Source organism: Macaca mulatta, chromosome 20 (genome assembly GCF_049350105.2).
Source record: "Macaca mulatta isolate MMU2019108-1 chromosome 20, T2T-MMU8v2.0, whole genome shotgun sequence".
NCBI lineage: Eukaryota > Metazoa > Chordata > Mammalia > Primates > Cercopithecidae > Macaca > Macaca mulatta.
In genome coordinates, this window is record NC_133425.1 from 67,099,209 (window position 1) to 67,126,509 (window position 27,301).

Consider the following 27,301-nt stretch of genomic DNA (forward strand, 5'->3'; position numbering starts at 1 on the left):
ATCACGAGGTCAGGAGATCGAGACCAGCCTGGCCAACATGGTGAGACCTCCGTCTCTACTAAAAATACAAAAATTAGCTGAGTGTGGTGGTATGCACCTGTAGTCCCAGCTACTCAGGAGGCTGGGGCAGGAGAATCACTTGTACCCTGGAGGCAGAGGTTGCAGTGGGCTGAGATTGTGCGACTGCACTCCAGCCTGGCAACAGAGCAAGACTCTGTCTCAAAAAAGAAACAAACAAAAAAAGAACTGCTATCAGAAAGAAGCTCTTATGTGTAGATCCTTAATGTTGGGGTTCTCTTCTAGCCAGAACAGTAGTGGCTGTTTCTAACAAGATGACTATTCTACTGGAATGCACTGACCAGGAATCTTGTATTGGGCAACATGGTTCTGCTAAAATACTGATGCATGTTTCAGAGGTCCTCAGTCACCTCTTTTTTTTCCTTTTGCCCATTTCCCTTTCCTTGATCCTGATCATTGAGAATCATAAATACTTGGTTGGCGCTCTTATAGTCTCAATAGGGAGTTTTGCAGTTCTTCGTACATACCTCTCATTTTCCCTTCTCTGTCTTCACATCTCTGGATCCAGCCATCTTTGCTAAATTGGACCTTCACCTCCAGGGTCCTGTTAGGCTTAGACACAAGTCTGCAAATTCCCCCAACAATGGCCTGAACTGATTAGTTCCCGTTTACCAAAGGAGAACTCCTCCTAATGCTACCTTGCTTTCAAAATGTGTCCCTGTTCCCAGGGGTTAAAGCAGCTGTAATGCTTCCCACAGCAGTCTTAGTTTCTGGTTGAATTAGTTCCACATTTTACACTTTGGGTGGTGGTTTACCAAACATGAGGCTACTGCATTCCTGGTCCCCATTTCTTACTCAAAGAGAAGAAGAAAAGAAAGCATTAAGACATAGAAGTTGTTGCTTATATGTGTTGACAAGTCATGTCACAGAAAGCCAGCTAGACATAAGCCAGGAAACAAACTATGGAAAACAGCACATCACTTAATTACCCCTGCAGCCCAAAACCCTGGCAGAGGGGCTTGGGAAGACTTAACACATCACAGTAATGTGAAAAAAGGAGAATCAGAATGTATGATTTATTCCGCTTGTTTTACAGATTGAGAAATCTGAGGCCCAGAGAGGTCGAGACCATTCAACAAGCTAGGGTAGGAGCTAGAGCTCCCACCTAGGCCTCTGGGCTCCCAGTGCTATGTGCTTCTTCCACAACACCCAGTATGAGCCAGTGAGTCAACAGGTATATGTTTAGTGCTACTCAGGTTCTGACCACTTAGAGTGGACTCAAGATAGAAAGATAAGCTGCAGACATGCCCCAGTTATCATCGCCTGACCATAACACAGCTCTCAAGGAACACTGGATCTGGAATGGAAGGGAAGGAATGAACTTGTGTTTATTAAACATCTATTATATGTCAGGCCCAATGCTAAGCTTTTTCTATCAATATGGTCTTTCATTTAATTCTTATAATCATCTATTGTTGAAAGCTGAGGTTACAAGTGTTCAACTGACAGTCCCAAGGTCACACGTCTGATGTGTGTTACCATATCGCACAGGGTCAGTGTGACTCCAGAGTTGTAGGAGTAAGTCTTGGGGGGATGAAGTATCTTGCCAGATTCTGATCTTACAGATCAGAAAAAGGATGTCACAGAGTTGTGAGTGTGTTGAGCTACTGTGTCTAGCATGACTAGTGCAAGGCTTGGTAAATAGAGATTTGTAAACATTTCTTAAAATGTGAACCTCTTATATAGACCATCAGTTGAAGACACACAGTTTAAGGCTTTTTGACTGAATCTCCTAAAAGCCTGGAGCCATAGGGATGGAGAAATCTCTAGATACTCCTTCTTTGCCCCACTGATCTTTTGGCCCCGGCTCCAAACCTAAAACAGTGCAGGATCATTGCCTAGTGGAGACAGAGCCATGTGCCAAGTTTAGAACTCAGAGTCTACTCTCTCTCTGTCTTGTTTGTGCCAATTTAACCAAGTCTTTACTAAGCTTTTCTGAGTAGAGTCACACATATCTTCTCTGGTGTCTTATGTGCACTGAGGACACTGGATGATGAGATGCTGAAGGAACCTTCCTCCTTAGCTATCCAGTATTAACAGATGTTTGGGATTGGCAATTTGAAGCAGTCTTGTTCTTTCCATCTGAAATATGAGGGTTTTGATGGTGAACACTGTACCACGATAGCCAGAAATCAGCAGTCTTCCCCCAGGTCTGGGCTTCAGAGTGCTTCTTCTTGCTTTTTTTCCTCAGTGTCATGTTATGGAAGTCCTTCCCCAGCTTTCTAGCAGAAGGTGATCCAGATGAAATAAGATTGTTTTGATTTTGCATTTTGGTATCCTCTGAAGAGATGTACATACCATACCATCTAGTTTCTTGGATATGGTGAATATAGAGGTGTTCTGAGAGTTGTTGCCTGTGGGATCCTCGTGTCTCTCTCTTTCCTCAGCTTTTCATCATCCAGCACACTCTGCACACCACCCCCATGCTGTCCTTCCCTACTATCTTGCTAGTTTCAACACACCTGAAGCTTGGAGTAGCATCCACAGCAACACCCTCCTGCATTACCTTGGAACTGATGACTCAAACCAGGAGATAGCTATGGGTCAGAGAAGGTATCAGGCTCTCAGGTCGGTGAAGGCATTGCAGGAAGTGGTGGTAGATTAGGGGTGAGTATGATCAAGGATGGGGCTCTAGTCCATCAGGGCCTGGTGACACAGTCAGAGATCTTTGCTATCCATAGGCAGTGGTGCTTGGGGTAGGTTGTGATGTCTTGGGAATTGGTGTCAGTACCTTGGGCTGTTCCATTTTCTGACATGGCTTTTCTCCTTTTCCTGTGGTTGTTTCTTAACTGTCTACAGTCCCACTGGCCCTCCTGTGTTATCATTCAAATGGGCAGGAAGAGAAGGTGGTCATTTCTCCAGTGGATTCCAGAATCCTATTCCGAGATGGTTATACTGTTCAGTAGACTTGTGGAAGCAGATCAGCTGGGCCAAGGCACGGAAGCAATTTTCCCTGAATGGATTGTTCTTATTTCTTCCCAGGCCCTTCCTCCACACTTTTCCGTTCATCATCTTCTCTCTACCCTCCCAAAGCATCCAGTCAACTGCAGCAAGAGAGGTCCGAGAGGAGGAACACATGTAGAGCCCGTTTTGTTTGTTCATGTGGCCGTGCTAGCTTTCTTGCTTTTGTTCTCTTCTCTCTTCTGTTGTCACTCTCCTCCAGATAATTTCTCTGGGGACCTCGTGGCCATACTGTTTCTGTGATGAAGGCCTTTGGTGCAAATGGGCCCCAGCTAGAAACAGCTGGCTTTGGGGCCTCTAGACTAATTGCAGTTGGGCAGAGTGAATGGTAGCTGGGAGTGCTTGGCAAAGAAAATGTGAACTAGCAGATGTGGCACATTGGGCAGGAAGGTGTTGGAAGTTGTTTGGCTGAAAGAGGAAGCATGGGAGCTGACCCAGGACTGAGTCCTCATTAGAATAAAAGGTTGTCCAGCCCTGAGCCTGGTGGGATACTTCTGTTGAAAACGTTGGTTTTGAGAGGATCCTTCAAGCCTTGACATCTCAGACTGTGTGCCAGTGACACTGGTAAAATGTCTTGAGCTTCAGCCCTACCCCTGCCCAGACTGACCGGTGATTTCTGTCTTCATTCCTTTCAGCTTTAACGTCTCCTAAGCCGAACTTGATGGGTCTGCCCAGCACAACGGTTCCTTCCCCTGGTCTCCCCACATCTGGATTACCAAATAAACCGTCCTCAGCATCGCTGAGCTCCCCAACCCCAGCACAAGCCACCATGGCGATGGCCCCTCAGCAACCTCCTCAGCAGCAGCAGCCACAGGTGCAGCAGCCTCCCCCGCCGCCAGCAGCCCAGCCGCCACCCACACCACAGCTCCCACCACAACAGCAGCAGCAACGCAAGGACAAAGACAGTGAGAAAATAAAGGAGAAGGAAAAGGCACACAAAGGGAAAGGGGAACCCCTGCCTGTCCCCAAGAAGGAGAAAGGAGAAGCCCCCACGGCAGCTGCAGCCACGATCTCAGCCCCGCTGCCCACCATGGAGTATGCGGTGGACCCTGCACAGCTGCAGGCCCTGCAGGCAGCCTTGACTTCGGACCCCACAGCATTGCTCACGAGCCAGTTCCTTCCTTACTTTGTACCAGGCTTTTCTCCTTATTATGCTCCCCAGATCCCTGGCGCCCTGCAGAGCGGGTACCTGCAGCCTATGTATGGCATGGAAGGCCTGTTCCCCTACAGCCCTGCACTGTCGCAGGCCCTGATGGGGCTGTCCCCGGGCTCCCTACTGCAGCAGTACCAGCAATACCAGCAGAGTCTGCAGGAGGCAATTCAACAGCAGCAGCAGCGGCAACTACAGCAGCAGCAGCAGCAAAAAGTGCAGCAGCAGCAGCCCAAAGCAAGCCAAACCCCAGTCCCCTCGGGGGCTGCTTCCCCAGACAAAGACCCTGCCAAAGAATCCCCCAAACCAGAAGAACAGAAAAACGCCCCCCGTGAGGTGTCCCCCCTCCTGCCGAAACCCCCTGAAGAGCCAGAAGCAGAAAGCAAAAGTGCGGACTCCCTCTACGACCCCTTCATTGTTCCAAAGGTGCAGTACAAGTTGGTCTGCCGCAAGTGCCAGGCGGGCTTCGGCGACGAGGAGGCGGCGAGGAGCCACCTGAAGTCCCTCTGCTTCTTCGGCCAGTCTGTGGTGAACCTGCAAGAGATGGTGCTTCACGTCCCCACCGGCGGCGGCGGCAGTGGCGGCGGTGGTGGTGGCGGTGGCGGCAGCGGCGGCTCATACCACTGCCTGGCGTGCGAGAGCGCGCTCTGTGGGGAGGAAGCTCTGAGTCAACATCTCGAGTCGGCCTTGCACAAACACAGAACAATCACGAGAGCAGCAAGAAACGCCAAAGAGCACCCTAGTTTATTACCTCACTCTGCCTGCTTCCCCGATCCTAGCACCGCATCTACCTCGCAGTCTGCCGCTCACTCAAACGACAGCCCCCCTCCCCCGTCGGCCGCCACCCCCTCCTCCGCTTCCCCCCACGCCTCCAGGAAGTCTTGGCCGCAAGTGGTCTCCCGGGCTTCGGCAGCGAAGCCCCCTTCTTTTCCTCCTCTCTCCTCATCTTCAACGGTTACCTCAAGTTCATGCAGCACCTCAGGGGTTCCGCCCTCGATGCCAACAGACGACTATTCGGAGGAGTCTGACACGGATCTCAGCCAAAAGTCCGACGGACCGGCGAGCCCGGTGGAGGGTCCCAAAGACCCCAGCTGCCCCAAGGACAGTGGTCTGACCAGTGTAGGAACGGACACCTTCAGATTGTAAGCTTTGAAGATGAACAATACAAACAAATGAATTTAAATACAAAAATTAATAACAAACCAATTTCAGAAATAGACTAACTGCAATTCCAAAGCTTCTAACCAAAAAAAAAAAAAAAAAAAAAAAAAAAAAAGGAAAAAAAAGAAAAAGCGTGGGTTGTTTTCCCATATACCTATCTATGCCGGTGATTTTACATTCTTGTCTTTTTTTTCTTTTAATATTTAAAAAAAAAAAAAAAAAAAAAAAGCCCTAACCTGTTACATTGTGTCCTTTTGAAGGTACTATTGGTCTGGGAAACAGAAGTCCGCAGGGCCTCCCTAATGTCTTTGGAGCTTAAACCCCTTGTATATTTGCCCCTTTTCAATAAACGCCCCACGCTGATAGCACAGAGGAGCCCGGCATGCACTGTATGGGAAAGCAGTCCACCTTGTTACAGTTTTAAATTTCTTGCTATCTTAGCATTCAGATACCAATGGCTTGCTAAAAGAAAAAAAGAAATGTAATGTCTTTTTATTCTCAGGTCAATCGCTCACACTTTGTTCTGTTTTCAGAATCATTTTTTTATATATTATTATTATTTTTTTTTTTTTTTTTTTTTGGTTCCAGAAAAGATTTTTTGTTAATTTAAAAACGGGCAGAAAGTATTCAAGAAAAACAATGTGAACTGCTTTAGCTTTCTGGGGATTTTTAAGGATAGCTTTTCTGCTGAAGCCAATTTCAAGGGGAAAAGTTAAGCACTCCCACTTTCAGAAAAAAAAAAAATAATAACCCACACACACAAAGAGTGTTGAGGACTTGTAGCTTAAAAAAAAATAAGTTTTAAAAACTGACTTTCTGTATTTATGATAGATATGACCATTTTTGGTGTTGAGTAGATTGTTGCATTGGAAATGAACTGAAGCAGTATGGTAGATTTAAAAGGAAAAAAAAAAAACCTTTTGTGTACATTTAGCTTTTTGTATGGTCCAGCTGACAGCTCCTCATTTGATGTTGTCTTGTTCATTCCTAGCAGATAGATTGCAATCCGTTGATTCGCCTAAGCTTTTCTCCTGCTTTGTCCCTTAATTCCACTTTCTCTTTCCTTCTCCCACCTCCCATCCTATAATCTCCCACTTAAGGTAGCTGCCTTCATTTCTTAGAGGGAGCTGCAGAATTATTTTATAAAACTAAAGAAAGAATTTCAAGGGATTCTAGGGGTCATTAGGATCCTCACAGATTATTTTTGGTTGGGGAGTTGAAACTTTTTAAAGGCATATAATTCTAGTTACCTGTGTCTGTTAGCCTTGTGCATTTATTTTTTTATTTATCCTTCTTTTGGCCTTTTCTTTGTACCCCTTCTTTTCCTCCTTGTTTGGTAGATGCTTCAAATATTATTTTCCTTTACTAAAGGATTTGTTTCCATTTGTGTAATTGGCTGTGTACTTTTATTTTCTAAAAAAGTTTTTGGTTAGGGATTTGGTTTTTGGTTTTGTGTTTGTTTTTTCTTTCTTCTCTCAGAAAAAAAAAAATTCATGCTTTAAATAAAATCCAAAGACACACCCTTTCACTGCTGATGCAGAAAAAAGGGAAAGGGTTCTTGTTACTTGAGAATTTGTTTCTGATTTAAACAAACAAGACTTACTTTAATAAAAGAAAGAGAAAAACAAAAGATTCCCAGGTTGTTATGTGCTTCTTCTGCAAGCAGAGAGGCAACTGTTAATGACAATTCCATATACCAAAAGACACATTTTTTACTTCAAAGTTTTGTCCTTGTGTTAGGCAGTCTGAGCGGCGAGTGATCCGGAGCGCAGCCAACAAAGCAGCAGATAGCAATGTACAGAAAGCAAAAAAGGAACCGTATGTTAGGCACTTGTTTATGTTAATATCCATATTCCTGTAACACACACCCTTTCTCATGTAAAAAAATAAAATAAAATAAACGGTCTGAACTTTGAAAACTTTGTGCTGCTAAAACATAGATTTTGGAGACAAATAGATGCTTTGCTGTTTCACTTTCATAGCTAAACATCAACAGAAACCATCTCCCCTTGCCCCCAAAGTGTGAAAACCTTCTCCCCTTCGTTTTCTTCCTTATGTTTCAAAAGGGAACTTTGAAGACTGTGAATGCAGGTTCCATTGGTCACCTTTTCGGGCTTCTTTCCCCAGTGCTGAAGCCACTCATCGACTTTGCAAAAGACTGGAGCATTCCAAGATCTGAAAATGGATTTTTTTCTTTTTTTCTTTTTTAGCCGGGACTATTTTATTTTTATGAATTTTAGTTTAATGAAATAGTAGATCCTGAAATGTTGTACATATTTCTAACTAGGCTGATGCACAGTGCAAATTCCTTTTTTAACTTTTTTTTTAAGTAGAAATACTAAAGAATACCAACTATTCATACCAGTATCCAGTTGTAGCATAAGGTGTCAAAAGCAAGTACGCAAAACATTTACTGTTTTAACAAGCTATTTCCTTTTAACAAGAAATCTTGTATTTCTCCCTGTGTTTGAGATGAACATTTTTAAATTTTAAAGTTGTACAGTTTTTTGTTTTCCATTATTTTATCTTGTTTGTAACTCTATGAAATATATATATATTTTTTGCCATTTAACTGTTGTATGTTACTCTGTGTCTGTACCATATAGAAAAAAATTGTTTTTGTTTTTGGTTCTCTATGTGATATCAGTTAACAATTTAACACTAGCTTTACCTGTCAAATTCTGCTAGGTCTTCTCTGAAAACGTTGTTTTTAAAAATGATACTGCTTGGTAATAGTGCAATTTCTATCCCTTTCCCTCCCCCCTCAACTTTAAGTTCTTTTCTTTATAATTTTGCTGCCCCCTCCCTGATGGTTTGGGTTTTAGTTTTTTTGGGTTTTTTTTTTTTTTTTTTTTTTTTTTGGAGCTACTATGCCATCCTCCCTCTGTGAGGCAGAGTGACTGTCAGTGTTTTGTTACACCATGCCTTGAGCTGTGGGTGTGTCTGGCGACAATAAGGTGGTTGAATAGATTGGCTGAGCACGCTTCCACCCACCTAGTGGTATCAGAGGGGTTATGTGATTGTTTCAACCTGGAGTGGGTTGCACCCTTAATGCTTTCCTCTACAACTAAACCGCCCACATATATGTTCATTGAAAAAAGTAAGAATAATTCTCAGCACTAACCCAGAAGTAGCAAAGCAGTCAGTGATGGTGAACATTAGAGGTCAAACATGAGTTAGATGTTTGTGGGCTGACAGCCACCGTGGCTATGACCAGTACTATCTACAAAGCATGAATTCACTACAATGCTCAACTGTTTAGCTTGATCTCACTTGGGGAATTTATTCCTGTCTGCTGCACTGTAGGTAGCTGGGTAGGATATATTTCCACTTGCTTTTTAAATTAGTTCTTCACCTCCATTGACACTTCGTTTTTGGTTTTCTCCCTATAGTATGGGTTGGTGCTAGACACCAGTCTGTCATAGCACCATACTGACTCAACGGAATGGGAGTTATTTTATCCATCTTTCCTCCATCCTTCCAAAAACCACACATCTACATGAGGAAAAGTTTAATACATCTAGGAATTTTTTTTTAATTAAAAGCTATTTAAAGAGATGAATGTGGCCAAAGTTTTACACAATTGAAAATAAAGTAAAACAGACGGCATGTGTTTAAACCTGAGTTTATCAGGCATGGCAGGAAGTTGCAGGAGAGAGAGGCAGTGACCCAAGCCAGTGCACTTGATGTTCATGGACATATATTTTTTTTAAATAATAAATTAAAACATTTTAAATAGAAGCATAAATTGAGTTGTTGGTGGTTTGTTGGCGCTGAGATACTGCCCACTGTGAAACAAAGCTTTGACTAGTTTTTTGTTTGTTTGTTTACTTTCTTCAGGGGGGAGGGGGGCAAGTTTGGGTAGGAAAGAAAGCATAAATGAACGTGACCCTGAGGTGAAGAGGTATATGAACAGCCTTTGCAATGTACAAAAAGAAAAAAACAAAAAACAAAAAAAAAAATAGAGCAAGTGAAACCAAAAATGATGTTCTTGGTGTTTTTCTATAATGTAGTCTTGTTAGCTTTTTTGTTACTGTAACAATGCTGATCTCGAACTGTACCAAAATACATGGAGACTAACAAACAGAACCACATGGAACTTTCAAACTGAAAAAAAAAAATTTGTCACGAAAACTTTGTTGTCATAGTTAAGTTGATTGTAGATGGTAATTGAATATACTCCTTTGAAAATATTTCATCAAGTATGTTTCCTGCTCATTGTGATACATTAAAAAAAAATATGAGCAAAAGTTCCTGTCTCTGTTACCAGATTTGTGCACATGCATGTGTGTGTGCAGGAAAGAGAGGTTGATGGCTGGCAAAGTATAAATGTGAATACCTTGAGGTTATGTGTGCAGGGAGTACTTATCCCAAGGTACCAAAGGATGTACACAAGCTCTTTAGTGTTTCTAAAGATGGTTGTATTTCCCATCTCCTGGGGCTCATGAATGTCATAAATTTGGGCCATGACGCTGTCTGTGTTACTTCATTGGGAGGGGTAAGCCTGATAACTTGAACGATATTTGGCCCCAGAGTGCCCTAATAGCAACTAGATTTTTAATTCAAATATATGAAAATTTTTTATGCTTGACACAATCGCAGGCAAAAAAAGTTTTACTGATAGCCAGGAGAAAGGTAGGTTCAACCTTTTTGAAATGGGAATTGGATCTAGTGTTTATGACAGAAGGATATGAACGGTAAGTTGAACCAAGTGGATGACTGACTACATTTACCTGTCCTAGCAAAGGACTTTTCCAAACCTCTGTTAGAGCAGAATCTCTCTTGAGAGGTCCAGTCTGCACAACAGCAGTATCAGTAATGTCTGCATACAAGAGATGATTCAGTCCTCTTACCAAAAACCCTCCCCTACCACAGCAAATGTTTGAACTTCATTAATAAGGAGTGCCTTTAAGATCAGGCCTGAAGGCCTTCCATTCATCTCTAATTTATAGCCACAGCTAATAAATAATTTACAAAACTTTAGCGGGTGGGCCTGGATGACATTACAGACTGGCTATGTCACTGTAAGGTCTACAGCATCTGCCCTCTGTCAAAAGAAGTATTTTCTTCCCCAGGAGTTGAGCTACAAAGTCCTCTTCTATTGGCTCAGACAGCCATTTTTCTTAGTTTCTGCAGCAGGCATTCAAAAAGTAGTGACCCTATTAACTCAAAATTTCAAAGAATTCTACAACTGACACAGGTATTACTAGTGCTCAGGGAGCAAAGGTGGTTCCCTGGCCAGCGCTGGAACCTCTACGCCAAATAGGTAGTGTCACTGTCCCTAATGAAATCCAATCTTTCCCCAAGCGTTGTACCTTTCTTTTCGGTGTTCCTGCAGAAGTGGATGGCTTCGATCTCGGTATGTTTTCTTGGCACCCAGTTAATGTTTCTGATCTCTCTTCCACCCTTTGAAAAGGTACAGTAGGATAAAACTTGTTCAGACCCAAAGCCACGTCTGCCTTTCTAAACTATAATTATTTTAGGATCTGGCAGGATTGCATTGAAACATTTTAAATGGAACTGGTTTTGCAGAGAGGTTTTGCTGCTTCAGCTCTTTGGAGGAAGGTGACTACAATTCAAATTCTCCTATGGATAAATTTCTAACAAGAAAATAAGACAAAACTTTATTGATGGTTGAGCCCTTTGTATCAGAGAATCTCTGAGCACCTAAATTACACTAAGGAAGGGCTGGGTAAGAGACCTGAAGCTCTTTCTGTTACTGGAAAGGCTATTTTTCTTAAGGGAAAAGAAGTCCTCCAATCTGGCTTCAATATCATCCTCATGTGGATGAATTAATGGCTTTCTCTCCCTTGGAAAATGAAATGGCAACATCTGAAAATGGCAGATATGTGTTAGGTAGCTGTTTCTAATTCTGCTTTAAAGAAATGTCTGTAGTGCCTAACCCCTGTTATAGACTAATGACCTTCCAAATCTTACTTTTAACAAGTTTAGACTTTAAGTTACAAAAGCACAAGCAGTTTAAGAGTCAAGTTAAAAGGATGAGAATTTTGCACCTGCTGCTCTACTCTGAAGCCTTAATTACAGCAGGACAGATGTGCTCACTCAGCCTCTGTACATTACTGCTGGGGATGAAACAGCCAAGGTTCTGGAAAAACTTGCAAAGAAATCAGTGCTCTCAGAAACAGTAAGGCAGAAGCAGCTTTCCATTCCTGTCTTCATGATGAAGGTCGGTATTTTCCTTCCCTCCTTCCTGTTTCATTCTTTTTTTAAACTAGAGGCATCTGTTTTTAGGATGTCCTAGTCAGTAAGCTTGGGTTCCTCTGAATCTGTCTTCTTGACTTTTAAAATTATAAGCAACATAAATAAATTTGCTTTTGATCCTTTATGTATGTTCACTTCTTATTCTATGTAGAAGAGATGAACAAAGAGGCTATTTAATTCAACTTTTCAATCCCTTATTAACATGGGAATGAAAAATCTCAGATGAACTGTTTTACTTTTGGGCCAAGATCCCTTGGCCTGAGAAGTGAGTGCTGAGAAGCAACTAATAGTAACAATGGAGAAAGGCATCGGTGGCTATTCTCTACCTCTGCAATCTTCACAGCTTTTATTTTTTTTAACATCATTCTTCCTTGCCTTCCTACTCAATACTCTCCTAAGCCCCCTCACACATTGCTGCTCTTTTAATTCCTGTGTATGCCTTATATTTGCATAACACTTGTAAAAATATTTTGTAAAATTACATACTTCTTGTTTGTTCCTGAAATGTTCTGTAAGGTAGACAAGGTGGGTGACATTTATCCCCAGTATTCAGGACAGTGAAGTAATGAGGGGAGAAGGCACTAACCAGGTGTTTAGCCTTCATCCAGTGCTCTTCCCCCATCACACTATTTCTTGAGAGACTACAGAAGAGTGAGAGTGGGGGCTCCAGAGTCAGATTCATAGGGTTCAAATTCTGGCTCCATCATGGTGACCTTGATTGAGTTCTTTATTCCCACTGTGAAATGAGGGTAACGGTACCTGCTTCATAGGGTTGTTGTGAATTTTAAATTAATATACGTAAAATGCTTAGGACACTGCCTGGTACATACTAAGTGCTAAAAATTAGTTGTTACTATTAGTCATTATGACCTCTCCATGTCTCCTTTCTGTAGACCCCTTGGAACTGCTGCTTTCTAACCCTGGCTTTCCTTCACAGAGGTTTGGGAACTGCAGCTGTAAAGTTAAGTGCCATCAAGCCTCTGTCATCATTTATTTCTGATATTTTCCTGTCTGTACATATCTCAGAGGGTGCAGAGATCCTTTAGGAGGTTTCTGCTTAGGAGTTGTACAGGAGTATGGTATAGGAGTTTGGATTATAGTATTTCAGTGCCCACCATGCAGTAATTAATTTGGACATGAGGAAAAGATGGCTTGTAGTTTGCTTTTGTTTCCAAGACTATATATGTCTGTTTCACCATACCTTGAAAGATGAGCCACTTAGATGTACAGGGTTACAGAATAGGGAAAATAGAATACCCTGTGACAGTTTGCCCACTGCCTGATTTGAGGTGGTTCAGATGTGCAGGTTGAGAGGTGTAGCATCTGAAATAAGACTCCGCATGAATTGTAGGTGAAACAAAATTGAAAGGGGAATACACGCAAAAGAATGCAGCAAGAGGATCTCTTCACCCCTAGACCCAGGAAGAGGTTTTAAAAATACTATTATTAGAGTAAGCTGCAAAGTAAATATTTAAAAGATGCATGGGGAAAAAATGGGTAAAAACTAAATCAGCAAAGAGAAAAGACTTAGAGTGTTTCTACAACAGCCTCTGCAGATAAGAACTCATCAGGTTTTAGGATACAGGCTTTAGGAGGCTATTGCCCTATATGAGAACTTTGTCTATTTTTAATCAGAACAATGATGGCCTTAGAAATAAAGTTGCCAATATTGATATCAGAGGGCTAGTAGAGGCCTCTTTATTAGAGAATGACTGGTGGGTGATTTTTCTTTTTCTCTGAGGATAACAACCCATAAATGTAGCTTTGTCATACTACCTCTCTAGATAGGACATTATCATACAGTGTCTTCATTTGTTACATGGTTGTAAGTTTGACACTGTTTGAATAGTTAGCAAAGTGTGATTTGTATTCAGCTTAATTTATCTTTTTTTTCTTTTTCTTTGAGTACTGTAAAGGTAATGCTCCACTGGTGCCTCATTTGCATGGTTTCCAATAACAAATCTGTTGTCATCCTTATTTTTTATGTATTTTTTTCTCTAGTTGCTTTTAATTTTCTCTTTATCACTGATTTTATCACATCACAATTTCATTATGATGTGCTTTGGTATAGTTTCATTCACGTTTCTTGTGCTTATGGTTTGTTGAGTTCTTGGATCTGTGGGGAATTACTTTTCATCCAAATTGGAAGGTTTTCAGCCTTTATTTCTTCAAACACATTTTGCCTGCCCCTTCTCCCTTCACTTTCCCTGCTACCACCCCCACCCTGCCCCCACAGGGATGCCAATTATATAGGTATTAGGCCACTTGAAGTTAACCCCTTACTTACTGATGCTCTAAGTTTCTCATTTGTTTGCTTTCTTGTTTTGTTTGCTTACTCTTTTCTCTGTGTGTTTCCTTTTGGATAGTTTCCAATGCTAGGCCTTCAGATCCACTAATATTTTCTTCTAATCTGCCATTAATCCCATCCAGTGTATTTTTTCACCTCGATATTAAAGCTTTTATCTTTAGAAGTTTAATTTGGGTCTTTCAAAATATCTTTCATGCCTCTCCTCAAATTTTGAACATATGAAAAAACAGTTACAATAATTGTTTACCATTATGTTTAACATTACCAATAATTGTTTACCATTATGTTATAATTCTAACATCTGTGTAAGTTCTGGATCAGTTTCAGTTGATGGTTCTCATTAAGGCTATTCTTTTTCTGCCTGTTTGTATGCCTGCTGATCTTTGATTGGCTACTAGACATTGTAAATTTTACCTTGCTGGGTCCTGGATATTTCTGTATTCCTATAAATTTCCTTAAGCTTTGTTCTGGGATGCACTTATTTGGAAATACTGTGATCCCTTTGGGTCTTGTTTTTGTTTTGAGCAGGACCAGAGCACTATTTACTCTAGAGCTAATTATCCACCACTACTAAAGAATGATCATGCTGATGCTCTACTCATGTCCCATGAACTGTTCCCCATCTTGTATGAGCATCAAGTACTGTTCCCTTTTTTGCTTTCGGCTGGTTCTTTCCAGGGCCAAAAGTAATTGGTACTTTTCTGAATACTTATGAGGGAACCCATGAAGATCTCCAGGTTATCTCTTTCCTGTGGCACTTTGTCCTAATAATTCTAGCTGCTTTGGTCTCCCTAGACTCAGCTATCTCTTCAACTCAGGGAATCAGCTGGGCTTCACTCAGGTTCCTCACCCTGTGCTGTGGTCTGGAAACTCTTTCAAGGCAATAAGGTGGGATAATCATAGGGCTGACCTTGTTTGTTTCTCATCTCTCTGGGATCACGGTCCTTCACTGTGTGATATCTAGTACCTTGAAAACCATTCTTTCATATATTTTGTTCTGTATTTTTTGTTGTTGTTGTTTCAGCTGGGAGGGCACATCTGGTCTCTATTATTCCATCTATGCTAGAAGCTGAACTCAAATTTATTTTTTAGATATATGTGGTAAGAGTCCTGCATACCTTTCCAAAGTGCTGCCAACACTTATGAAATTTCCCAAAAGGTTTGAACACAGGAACCTGAAGTCCCCAGCAGACTTCTCTGGACATAAGGTGCTGATTGACCTCTTAAGATTAAGGTTGCAACTAATTCATCCTTTTGCTTACCATGATCAGAAGTGGAAGAAAGGTAGGCAAACATATGAATTCTTCTAGCCACTTTTTTGGTTTGCCATAATGCCACATAGAGTGGGAAAACCATCTCTTAGGTTTTGAAGTTGTTAGACGGCCCAGAAATATGAGGGAGCAGATGTATGACTGACCCTAAAACAATATATTAGCTCTTTCCCCTTAACTACAAGAGTTACCACTATTCATAAAGTTATTATAGTCTTTTTAAAAAAAAAAAATTCAATGTCTTCCTTCACACAGATAATTGTACAGGCTAACCAAATATGGCTCAAAGAAATCCACTGATTTGAAAGTATAGCTCTCACTCTGACATGAATTCACTGCACTGAGTAATAGAAGGGAGTGAGAAAAGTTAGATCCCAGCAGAGGCTAGTCATTTTGGCTAAACCTAAATAATGTCTTCTGTATGTTTATTTATTTTGCAAAACTTAGTTCCCACTTAAACTGGGCATATAATACGTCCATGATAACTGAAATTCTTAAAGTGTAAACTCATTTCCTGCTTTCATAACTCAGTATTTGTTCCAGGCTACGTTTCTCACTATACTTATCTGTGGATAATCTGTTCCACCAAAACCAGCCTACCTTCCAAACATGCCCTGTACTTTCCCCTCTACTTTTACAGGCTTATCTAATGTCATTTATTCCACGACATTTACTCTCATCATATCTGCCCAGTCCTTTTTCTGATACCTTACAGTGGCACATGAAATACCTTGTTTGGCAGTGCTTCATGTATGTGTCTTATCCTTAGGTAGTCTGATAAACTGCGTTTACATTGAATGTTCATGTAACTGAGTAAATTAAAGAATGAATGAAATACAGGGTATTCACTCTCACCTTTATGCTAAGGGGGAAAAGGTCTTAAGTGAATGAATGGGTATATATTAAATTATATAATTTAGGATGGAATGGTTAAAAATATATTCAGTCCCCAAACCCTCTGTAAAGTAGAAGGAGAGAGACATTTTTCAGTAAGGAGAGAAGTAATGGAGAATCAAAATCAATTTAAAAATTAAATTGGACAGATTAAAAACTATGCTAGGTAAACATTTTATTTAGATTATTCTAGGTAAATATTTTATTTTTAAGGGAGAAAATGATTACAATAAAAAACAGTCTAGATATTTGGAAGTACCAGACAAAATCCTTTATAGCGGTCCCCAAGTTGAAGGGTGGTGTTAAATACTATCGGAAAAGAGTTACATGGTTATGTTTTTCTAATTAAAATGGAAATGTCTGTAGAATATTTGAAAGCTAGGCCTTACCCTAAACCTAGAAAAAATACCAGAATATCACCCTAATAGACAGTTAGATAATTATGAAGTCTGAAATCTGCCTTCAGTCTTTACTAGCTGGTAGATTAGGGGAAAGGAAAGATACATGGATTTTTTTTTTTTTTTTTTTTAAATAGAGACATGGTCTCACTATGTTGCCCAGGCTTGTCTCAAACTCCTGGTCTCAGGCAACCCTCTTGCCTCAGCCTCCCAAAGTGCTGAGGTTACTGTGCTCAGCCACATGAAAAATGTTTTGATTTTTCTATCTGTAAAATCTCACACCAATGAAATTTCCATGTCATGCATAAATGCAATAGAAAAAAATTGAGTACAGAAAAGACAGATGCAGACTTCTTGAGCTCCATTTAGTGGAGCTACATGATCTGAAAAGCTACAAGAGTTTTTCATACTCCAATTGTGTGGATAGGGGGCTGTGGGCAAGGCAAGGGGTCTCTGGTAAGATCTGAAAGGGATGAAACTGAGTTCCCTTTTAGGACAAAACCCACAGTAAGAAGAAACTACAGGCAAGAGAATTCAAACTGAGCAAGACAGGGGCAAGAGGGACTGAAGATAAAGGGAGGGGAAGAGACCAAGAATCCTTGGAGAATGAGGCCATGTTCTTGAATGCTTCATGAAAACAACATAAAGCTAGAAGGACCACTGGAGCTGTGAAGCTAAAAAAGTTATCCCAACCTATCTGTTTCTCCTAAAATTCAGAAAACTAGTTACACATGAAAATGATCAACAGAAAAGGACTGTGGTTGAATTCCATAAAAATTTATTATAAGAAAAAATGGTAAAGAGCAGAATAACCTTCCTGCAGTTAATGAAAGAAAAGACATGCCCATAAAATAGGTAAGTTATGTAGCCAAACATTTCAAAATGAGCCAATGAAAAAGTTTTAAAAGATAAAAGATATAAAAGAACAGCATCAGAATTAGAAAAATCTACAAAATTATCATTTTTCCTGCATCCATCAGAGAGCTGAGGTTAGATAACAATGAAGAAAACTGAATTCCAAAAAGGAGCAAGCCCCTTCAGGAAGAAAGAAGACTCACAACTACCTTACCTTTAGCACAGCATAGGAGAAAGGGCCACTCTAACAGCCTATAAGGAGAAATAAAGTACAAATGTGACAAAATATTAATGACCAACTGAAGGCTAGTTCAGTATGGAATACCTGGGATGAGGGTGGGGATAGACATAGATAAGTGAGTTTAGCATTCACTTGCTACTCTTTTCCATGGGCCTCTACCAGGCCTACTGGAGGTGATCAGCTAATGTTAGGAAACAAGCATTAAGCACAGCCTGTTTCACAGGACCTTCTCCCTTACAAAGCAAAAGCACTGGAGGAAGGAATAGCTAACCCTACTGCCCCATGGACACGGGCAAAAGACACTTCGTGGCGAGAAAAAAGAGTAGAAGGAAAAAAACCCTACATCCCTGGGGCAGAGGCAGGAGCAGGAAAAGGTCTTGGGTACAGGATCCTACACCAATATCCATCAGGTATCTGCTACCACTAAGGAAGAAGCAGAAAACTCTTGCCCAACACCAACGACTCAGAGTAGAGTTTGTTGCTATGGGGAGGAGGAGCAGGAACACGGAGAAAGTCCTTTTGGGAAAACTCTTGCCCAACACCAACTCAGAGTAGCGTTTGCTGCTATGGGGAGAAGGAGCAGGAACATGGAGAAAGCCCACTGCCAAGTGCTTTTGCCAGGGCCTGCCTATGATGGACGCTAGATCTGGATCACCAAGAATACCCCCTTCCTACTCCTACCATGAACCTAACACTGAGTGAGAAAAACCCACTGTATGATACCCAAGCCTCCACCCAAAACACATGGCAACAGCAGCCCACAATTAGAGGATTTGAAGTGTATGGTATACTGAGGTTACTCTTCTTGACTTATTGACTCAATCCCCCAACAAACAAAAAGCATGTCCCTATCTGGGCATAAATACTATTTACCTTACTCTCTACTGTTCTACACACAATGTTATAAAAAAGCAGCAATCAAACATCATGTCACTATCTATGGAAAAATATAACATTAGTCAGGCATAGTGGCTCATACCTGTAATCTCAGCACTTTGGGAGGCCAAGGTGGGATGACTGCTTGAGCCCAGGAGTTTCAGACCAGTCTGGACCACATAGCAAGACCTTGTCTCAACCAATTTTTTTTTTTTTTTTTTTTTTTTTTAGTTAGCCAGGAATGGTGGCATGCATTTGAAGTCCAAGCTACTTGGGAGGCTAAGGTGGGACGATCATTTGAGCCTTGGGGAGGTGGGGTCAAGGCTACAGTGAGCCATGATTGGGCCACTGTACTCCAGCCTGATCCTGTCTCTAAATCCAACTATCAATTCCTAAGGTGTTACAGGCTGAATTGTGTCTCCCCTCACTCCCAGATTCATATATTGAAGTCCTAGGAATGTGACTGTATTTGGAGCTAGGGTATTTAAATAGGTAAAGTTAAATGAGCTTATTGAAGCGGGCCCTAATCCAACATGACTTATAAGAAGAAGAGATAAGCACACAGGCCCAGGGGTAAGACCACATGAAGACATCACAAGATGACAGCCATCTACAAGCCAAGAAGAAAGGCCTTCAGAAGGGCCAATATCTTGAGTGTGGACTTCCAGCTTCCAGAATTGTGAAGAAATAAACTTCCGTTAATTCTTCCAGCCTATGGTATTTGTTTTGGCAGCCCTAGAAAACTAATACAAAAGTTATATAAAGAATAGAGGAACACATTAAACTACAGCACAGGGACACAATAAACCAAAAGCAGACTGTGGGAAAGTCTCTATATTAAACAAAGAGATTTCTTCTTCAAATAAATTGCAAGGAGAGTGAGGACATTGGAAGGAAAAAGCTTATGCATTAAAATATACCTAAAAACTATATTTTTAAAAACAATGGCAATATAAATGTAATTGGATCCTGATTCAAACTGTATATTTTTTAAAGTTATGATATTTAAGACAATAGAAATTTGATCATGACTAGACATTTCATAATATTAAGAAAGCATCATTTAAAGGAAAAAGGAGTATGAAAATTAAAGTCCAGGGCCCCTACAAAAGAGGATTCTAACAGGAGACACCTTACACTATAAACTAGGACCAAAAGAGGCTACAACCTTGAGGTAGCCTCAAGGGGTAATCCATAGATACAACAGGCCTCATCCAGATTGACAGTCTGAGTTCAAATTCACTAGGAAATCCATGGAATCGCAAGATTTAAAGTTGGTTTTCTGGACTGATAGTAGCCACAGTTACCTGACACAGCAAATATAAAGCTTCAGTAGAAGAAAGTACATTCATTATATACCTAAAATTATCTCTACAAATAATTTTCAAACACAGTATTATGTCTGTAATTTATTCCTTCCAGTGGGTTCTTGGTCTCGCTGACTTCAAGAATGAAGCCATGGACCCTTATGGCGAGTGTTACAGTTCTTAAAGATGGTGTGTCTGGAATTTGTTCCTTCAGCTGTTCAGATGTGTCTGGAGTTTCCTCCTTCCAGTGGGTTCGTGGTCTCGCTGACTTCAGGAATGAAGCCACAGACCTTCACAGTGAGTGTTACAGCTCTTATAGGTGGCGCGTCCAGAGTTCTTTGTTCCTCCTGGTGGGTTTGTGGTCTCACTGACTTCACGAATGAAGCCACAGACCCTTGCGGTGAGTGTTACAGCTCATAAAGGTAGTGCGGACCCCAAGGGTGAGCAGCAGAAATATTTATTGTGAAGAGCTAAAGAACAAAGCTCCCACAGCATGGAAGGGGACCCAAGAGGGTTGCCGCTGCTGGCTCAGGTGGCCAGCTTTTATTCCCTTATTTGGCCCCACCCACGTCCTGCTGATTGGTCCATTTTACAGAGCGCTGATTGGTCCATTTTACAGAGTGCTGATTGGTGCGTTTACAATCCTTTAGCTAGACACAGAGTGCCCACTGGTGCATTTTTACAGAGTGCGATTGGTGCATTTACAATCCTTTAGTTGGACACAGAGCGCTGACTGGTGCATTTTTAGAGTGCTGATTGGTGCGTTTACAATCCTTTAGCTAGACACAGAGTGCTGACTGGTGTGTTTACAATCCTTTAGCTAGACACAGAGCGCTGATTGGTGCATTTACAATCCTTTAGCTAGGCGGAAAAGTTCTCCAAATCCCCACTCGACCCAGGAAGTCCAGCTGGCTTCACCTCTCAGTATCAGCTCACAAAGATAAATAAAACACAAGGAAATTAGACTCCATGAGTGAGAAACAGGAGACAACAGAAATAGAGCCTTAATGACTTAGCTGTTCAAATGATCAAAGGCAGAGAATGAAATGACTATGCTGAATATACTTGAAGAAATTTTAAAAAGAGCTTGGGGATGTAGTCACTGGACAAGAAAGTAACTTCAAATGACAAAAATACAATAACTAAAATTAAGGACTCAATGAATTTAACAGCAGACTGGGCATAGTTAAATAATTAACGAATCAGAAAACAGAACAGAAGAATTTACCTAAAATGCAGAACACAGAAAAAGAAAATACAGCTGAAAGGGTAAGAGATACAAAGCACATGGTGAGAAGGCCTGATATATATTCAGTCAGTGTCCCAGATGGAGAAGAGAAAGACAATGGTAAAGAGCCAGTATTTGAAGAGATAACAGCTAGGAATTTTCTAGTAATATTGAAAGACACAAATCCAGAGATTCAAAAATGGAAAGTAGAGAAGAAAAGAGAAGAAAATAATTATATAGGCCAGGCACAGCGGCTTGTGCCTATAATTCCAGTACTTTGCGAGGCTGAAGCAGGTGGATCACTTGAGATCAGGAGTTCGAGACCAGCCTGGCCAACATGGCAAAACCCTGTCTCTACTAAAAATACAGAAATTAGCCAGGCATGGTAGCACATGCCTGTAATCCCAGCTACTAAGAAGCTGAGGCAGGAGAACCTAGGGGGTGGAGGTTGCAGTGAGCTGAGATCTTGCCACTGCACTCCAGCCTGGGCAACAGAGCAAGACTCCATCTAAAAAAAAAAAAAAAAGATTACAAAAAAGAAAAGAATTATACATATCAGAGTGAAGATGCATAAAACTAAGGCCAAAGTAGGCATAGAAAGCAGACTTGTTATCTTCAAAGGAATAGTTTTTAGACAGTCAATTGGTTATGTAACACAAACAATGGAAGCCAGAGGACAGTGGACTAATATCTTCAATCTGCTCTAATAAAATAACTACCAACATAGAATCCTATACCCAGAAAAGGATAATTTTAGAATAAAGGCAAAATAAACACATTTTCAAATGAACAAAAACAGAGTTTGCCACTTGTAGACTGATTAAAGAATGTACTTCAATTAGAAGGAAAATGATCCTAGGCAGAAGATCTGATACAAAAAAGACATGAACATTTAAAAAATATTGAAACTGTACATAGGCAAATCTAAATGAATACATATAGTATGAAACAATAACTGTGTAGCTTGAAAAAACTATATAGAAATAAAATACACGACATTAGCATTTAGGTTAGGAGAGGGTAAATAGAGTTAAAAATCTTTTAAAGTTATTGTTTTGTCCAGGAAATGAGGATAATTATTATCATTAGCCTTTATATGTAAATAATGATGGTTTTAAGTCTTAGGCATTTACGAATTTGTATTTAATACTCAAAATTACAAGGCAAATGAGAGGCGAATATTCCATGAGTTCAATACATGGTCAATAAATTGAGAAGGCATTTTTGCCATAGAGGGGAAAACAACATTTAGAAAAAAGGTAAATATATTTTAATTTTCAAAAATTCATTAGCAAAATAGAATATATCCATTAGCCAAACTTCAAACTCTACTGTTTTTAACAACAAAAAAATCCTTGAGTACTACTGTTTTTACTTGCTTGAGTCAGATTTATTTAGGTATAATCAACATACAGAAAAAAACCATCCTTTCCAGGTACACAGTTCTATGAGTTTCGACAAATATGTGTGTGTGTAATCACACATATTTTAGTGTGTAATCACCAAATATAAAAATAAATACTAAATTGTTTCCATTATCATCAAAATGTTCCCTCCTTTGTTGTTAATGCTCTTCCAATCCCCAACCCAGGCAACTACTAATCTGTGTTCTTTCCCCATAGCTATACCTTTTATAGGATATAATATAAACAGAAGTATATAGTATGTAGCCTTCTAGTATGTAGACTTTTCTGTCTGGCTTTTCTCACTAACCATAAGACTTTGGAGATTCATCTATGTTGTTACATGTATCAGTAGCTCCTTCTTATTGCAAAATAGTGTTTCATTGTATGGCTATGCTATGATTTAACTATCAGTTCATCAGAATATGAATATTTGGGTTATTTCCAGTTTGGGGCAATTTTTAATAAAGTTGTTATAAACATCCATGTTTAGATCTTCGTATGAACGTATATTTTCAGATATGTAACTCTTACTCTGTGGCTTGCATTCTGTATTCTTTGTAATGCCTTTTGATATGCTGAAGAAGTTCTTAGCATAGCCAGATTTATCAGCACTTCCTGTTCTCATAAATGATTTTTTTTTGAGACAAGAGTCTTACGCTGTCACCCAGGCTGGAATGCAATGGTATGATCTCGGCTCACTGCAGTCTCCATCTCCCGGGTCAAGCAATTCTGGTGCCTCAGCCTTCCAAGTAGCTGGGACTACAGGCATATACCACTATGCCTGGCTAATATTTTGTATTTTTAGTAGAGACAGGGTTTTACCATGTTGGCCATGCTGGTCCCAAACTCCCAACCTCAGGTGATCTGCCTGCCTTGGCCTCCTAAAGTGCTGGGATTACAGGCGTGAGCCACTATGCCAGGCCTCATAAATAATTTTCTTTAAAAAAGAAATCCCCCTTGCCCCAAGGTCATGAAAACGTTCTTCTATATTATCTTCTAAAAACTTTATTATTTTGCTAAAAGGGATTTTGGGTGTATAGTCTGCCTTAAAGTCATGCTACATAGGGGTCCAGTTTCATATTTTTTTCATACATGGATAAGGAGAAAAGGTAGAAGAAAATCTTTGTGACCTTAGGTTATCAGAGATTCTTGGCTTAGTCACAGAAAGTATCACAGAAGGAAAACTGACAAATTGGACTTGAAATTCAAAGCTGCTGCTCTTCAAAGTACATTGTTAATGGTACATTTAAGTCTTAAGCCCTTTTCTATATTTGTGTATTTTCTACAATAAAAGGATTTTTAAAAATACAACATGGATGCAGAACAAGTTACACAGTATGCTAACATTTGTATAAAGCAATAAATAACATTTATTTTATATGTATATATACTGTATCTATGCAGGAGTATATGAGAGAGCATGCTCGTGCAAGCAAGCACACATACTGAGTATATGATGGACTCACAAGTAACAACTGTCACTTTTGAGGAATTGAGAGCATTAGGGATGGAAGAGAGACTTAATTTTTATTGTATTCCCTTTTTACTGTTTGAACTTTATACCAAGTATATTACTTTTACAAAATGTGTTTTAAATGTTATTTCAAAAATAACAAAACAAGAATTACATGTCATGCCAGATGTGCCTAATATTACAGTGGGCCAAGAAAACTGGTCCATCTCAGGTTTATTTTAGTGAAGAAGAGATTTAAATATAAATGTTGTTTCCTGACACCACAGCTTATTGCCTTGGGCTCTTTTGTAGCTGGTTACATCCCTGATTTTAACTGGTTTGGTACAGTGATGCCATAGTAAAGTTTTATACACTAGTGATAAAGTTACTTGGGAACAACAAAACCCAACAGGTTATTTGACAAGGCTTAAAAGTAGCCATTGATCTACTTTGGGTTTCATCTTGATGTTTATTGGAGATAAAGGCATTTCTCCATTTCTCTCCCAGAAACCTGGAGATTTACTCCCATTCATATCACTTAAATATAATGGCAAAGCAAACCTACTAAAGCAAATGTCCAGAATCATGAGGTAGCTGGCCCAAACAGTCTTATGGCACTGCGGCTCATGCCTATAATCCCAGTGCTTTGGGAACCCAAGGAGGGAGGATTGCTTGAGACAGGAGTTCAAGACCAGCCTGGATAACATAGTGAGACCCTATCTCTACAGAAAATTTTAAAATTAGCTGGGCGTGGTGGTGTCTGAAAGTAGTCCCAGCTACTCAGGAGGCTGAGATAAGAGGATGGCTTGAGGCCAGGAGTTTGAGGTTGCAGTGAGCTATGAACGTGCCACTGCACTCCAGCATGAGTGATACAGCAAGACCCTGTCTCAAAAAATAAACAACAACAACAACAAAAAAACAGTCCTAAGAGTTCTCTAAAAATTACTTCTTGTTGTTTTGGATTGCTGTAAGTGAATCACTGTGGGCTTTTTAAGTACTCACAAAAGCTTTTCTAGATGGCAGTACTCACAGGAGGAAAAATTGAGACAATCAGAATGAAGCTCCTATTTAGTAATGTGTTTAGCAAAGTAGTAAAATTTTAGTAATGTTTTAATGTTAGAAATATGAAAGAAAGAAAATTCTATGCAATAGTTAACAACTGATTCAGCTGAGAATACTTCACTTAATCCCCTTTCCTAAAGGCCCATTATGTACAGCTTTTGTTTCCACCACTAGGTCATCCTGTTCTATTCTCTTGCTTCATCCTCAGCTTGCTGTCTCAAATCCTTTTTTGAATGAGGACTACATGTGCACACTCCTCAGGCGTGCTCGCTTGCTTTCCTTTCTCTCTCCCTTCCTCCCACCCTTGTGTATCGGGGGAATGGGGGTGGGTTAAGATCCCACTTCCAATGACTGATTATAAATGCCCTTCCTTATAATACACTGAGGGAACCACAGGACATCTTTTCCTCTTCTATGAATTTCCGTAGTCAAAAGCTCAAGGAGGGTAGTCATGCTGCTAAAACCTTTTTTTTTTTTTTTTTTTTTTCTTCTTCTTCTTCTTCTTCTTCTTCACCTGCTGAAATGTTCTTTGGTAAAACACACCATAACATAGTATGATAAAGATAAATGAAGGACATTTACTGAAGGAAATGAAATATTTTTGGAAACCTCACTTCTGAAATTTCTTTTTCAAGAATGATCTATGTCATAGTTTGGTGTTTTGTTTTTATTTAGTTTAAAGTTCCATTTGATATAAAGACTGGCTATATTAACATACAAGAAATGGTGATTTCCTAGCAGGAATTTACATACTATTTCCTACATTTTGATATCTAAATATAACCAGCACGACTAACCTCTATAAAGGTAAGCACTCAAGATCAGACTAATTTATTCAATTTTAGGTTTGGACTCAGCACTTTAAAGCCATGCTCTTTATTAAACGCCATGAAAGAGTGAATCATCACAGATTCTTGGCTGATGTAGTCGTGAATTCTATCAGTGGTCATTCTCCCTCTACAGATAAGCGAGATTCAAAAGCCAAGTGTGTTTTTGTAAGTAACCACCTTGTTCTTGTCTTCTCTACCATAACTTTGAGAAATTATGACATCCACTCTGTATTAATGTGATAGCTCTTATAATGAGAGAAAATATGTTTTTAAAAAGAAAAACCCAGGCCATCAGATGTTCTAAGAATGAAATATCATATCTAATTATGTGACAGTTTTGCTACCAATATCTACCTAACAGTCCCCTTTCTTCAGATAAAAACCTCAAATTCTGCACACACACGTGTGTGTGTGTGTTTAGAGACAAGGTCTCGCTCTGTCACCCAGGTTGGAGTGCAGTGGAGCAATCACAGCTCACTGCAACCTCGATCTCCTAGGCTTAAGCAATCCTCCCGCTTCAGCCTTCTGAGTAGCTAGAACTATAGGTACCACCACCATACCCTGCTTGCTTGCTTATTTATTTATTTATTTATTTACTTAGGAGACAGAGTCTTGCTGTGTTGCCCAGGCCAGTCTCAGACTCCTGGCCTCAAGCAAATGCCTAGAAATGACTGACTTGGACTGTTGCTGCCTTTTGTTTACCTTTTGTTTGCTTGAAGCATTTCAGGACTTTTATAGGATTTATCAATTGCTCAGCACCTTATAGGTTGTGCAGGATGAGGACTGGAGAAGTGGAGGACATCCTTATGACATATATTTGTTTTCAGAGAAGGCTGTGTCTCTGTTTATCATTGCAGGCAAAGAAGATTTGAATCTGAGACATTGTAAAACTTGAAACAGAGTTTACAATCTGTGCTTGAGGCTCCCAAAGACACCATTCAACACATCTCACTATCCTCTAACAAGGACTGCCCTGTGACACATCTGAAAGAGAAGCGACAATTTTATTCAGACTCTTCATGGACTAGCCCTCTATTTAGGCAACTGCATAATATCTAGATCTTTGATATCATATCTGAGAACAAAATTTTGTCAACTGTGCAGGAACCAGATTATCCTGGGATATAGTAAAATAAACCACAAACTACTTTTTTTCTATTTATCGAGCAGAGCAAAATGATATCGCTTCCTTTAAATCTGGGTTGTTTCCCTTTTTCTTACCTAACCAGCCCTTCAACCTGGGGCTGGAACTGATTGGGACTTTAAAATGCTTTGTTACCATTCATTCTTTTCTCTAATAAGCACAATGGTTTACTCCCTTTTGAGGCAGGGGCCCCGTGTAATGAGTCAATGCTTCTGCTAACTCCAAGAACCCTTAATTATTTCCACCATTTTCTCCATATGTTTCCATCACTGACTGTGTGAATCAGAGGCAGGCTGCTGGTTGTCAGAGACTGGAAAAGTCACTGGCCTTCCATGTTGGCAGGGAACTGAATTCTGCAGCGTCTGTATTCATGGACAGAGTATCCTGTCTCAGAGTTTATGCAGCACCTTCTGTTTTTAGTTTACTGGTGAACGGGGCACATCACAAGAACTTGGA

General features: G+C 40.2%; 1 protein-coding gene and 1 long non-coding RNA gene across 6 annotated transcripts in view; one reads left to right on the top strand and one right to left on the bottom strand.

Annotated features, from left to right (window-relative positions):
- Positions 1-9,600, top strand: part of ZFHX3 (zinc finger homeobox 3) — a 1,113,461-nt gene extending 1,103,861 nt beyond the window's left edge. For 2 of the 4 annotated variants that reach the window (XM_077984470.1, XM_077984469.1), the window contains one exon: positions 3,675-9,600. In XM_077984470.1, the coding sequence (XP_077840596.1) occupies positions 3,675-5,335 (1,661 nt within the window). In that variant the 3' untranslated portion in view covers positions 5,336-9,600. The remainder of the gene's footprint in view (positions 1-3,674) is intronic. The other 2 variants (XM_077984468.1, XM_028841442.2) reach the window with 1 other exon arrangement.
- LOC144337688 (uncharacterized) overlaps positions 1-27,301 on the bottom strand; it is a 204,934-nt gene that overhangs the window by 74,039 nt on the left and 103,594 nt on the right. The window contains exons 3-5 of one of the 2 annotated variants that reach the window (XR_013411115.1): positions 5,149-5,336; positions 4,625-4,836; positions 1,067-3,746 (exon numbers count right to left, since the gene is read on the bottom strand). The exons of the other annotated variant lie outside the window; for it this stretch is intronic. This is a non-coding gene — a long non-coding RNA (uncharacterized LOC144337688). Of the gene's footprint in view, positions 1-1,066; positions 3,747-4,624; positions 4,837-5,148; positions 5,337-27,301 lie in introns of those variants that run through there. 2 annotated transcript variants of the gene reach the window in all.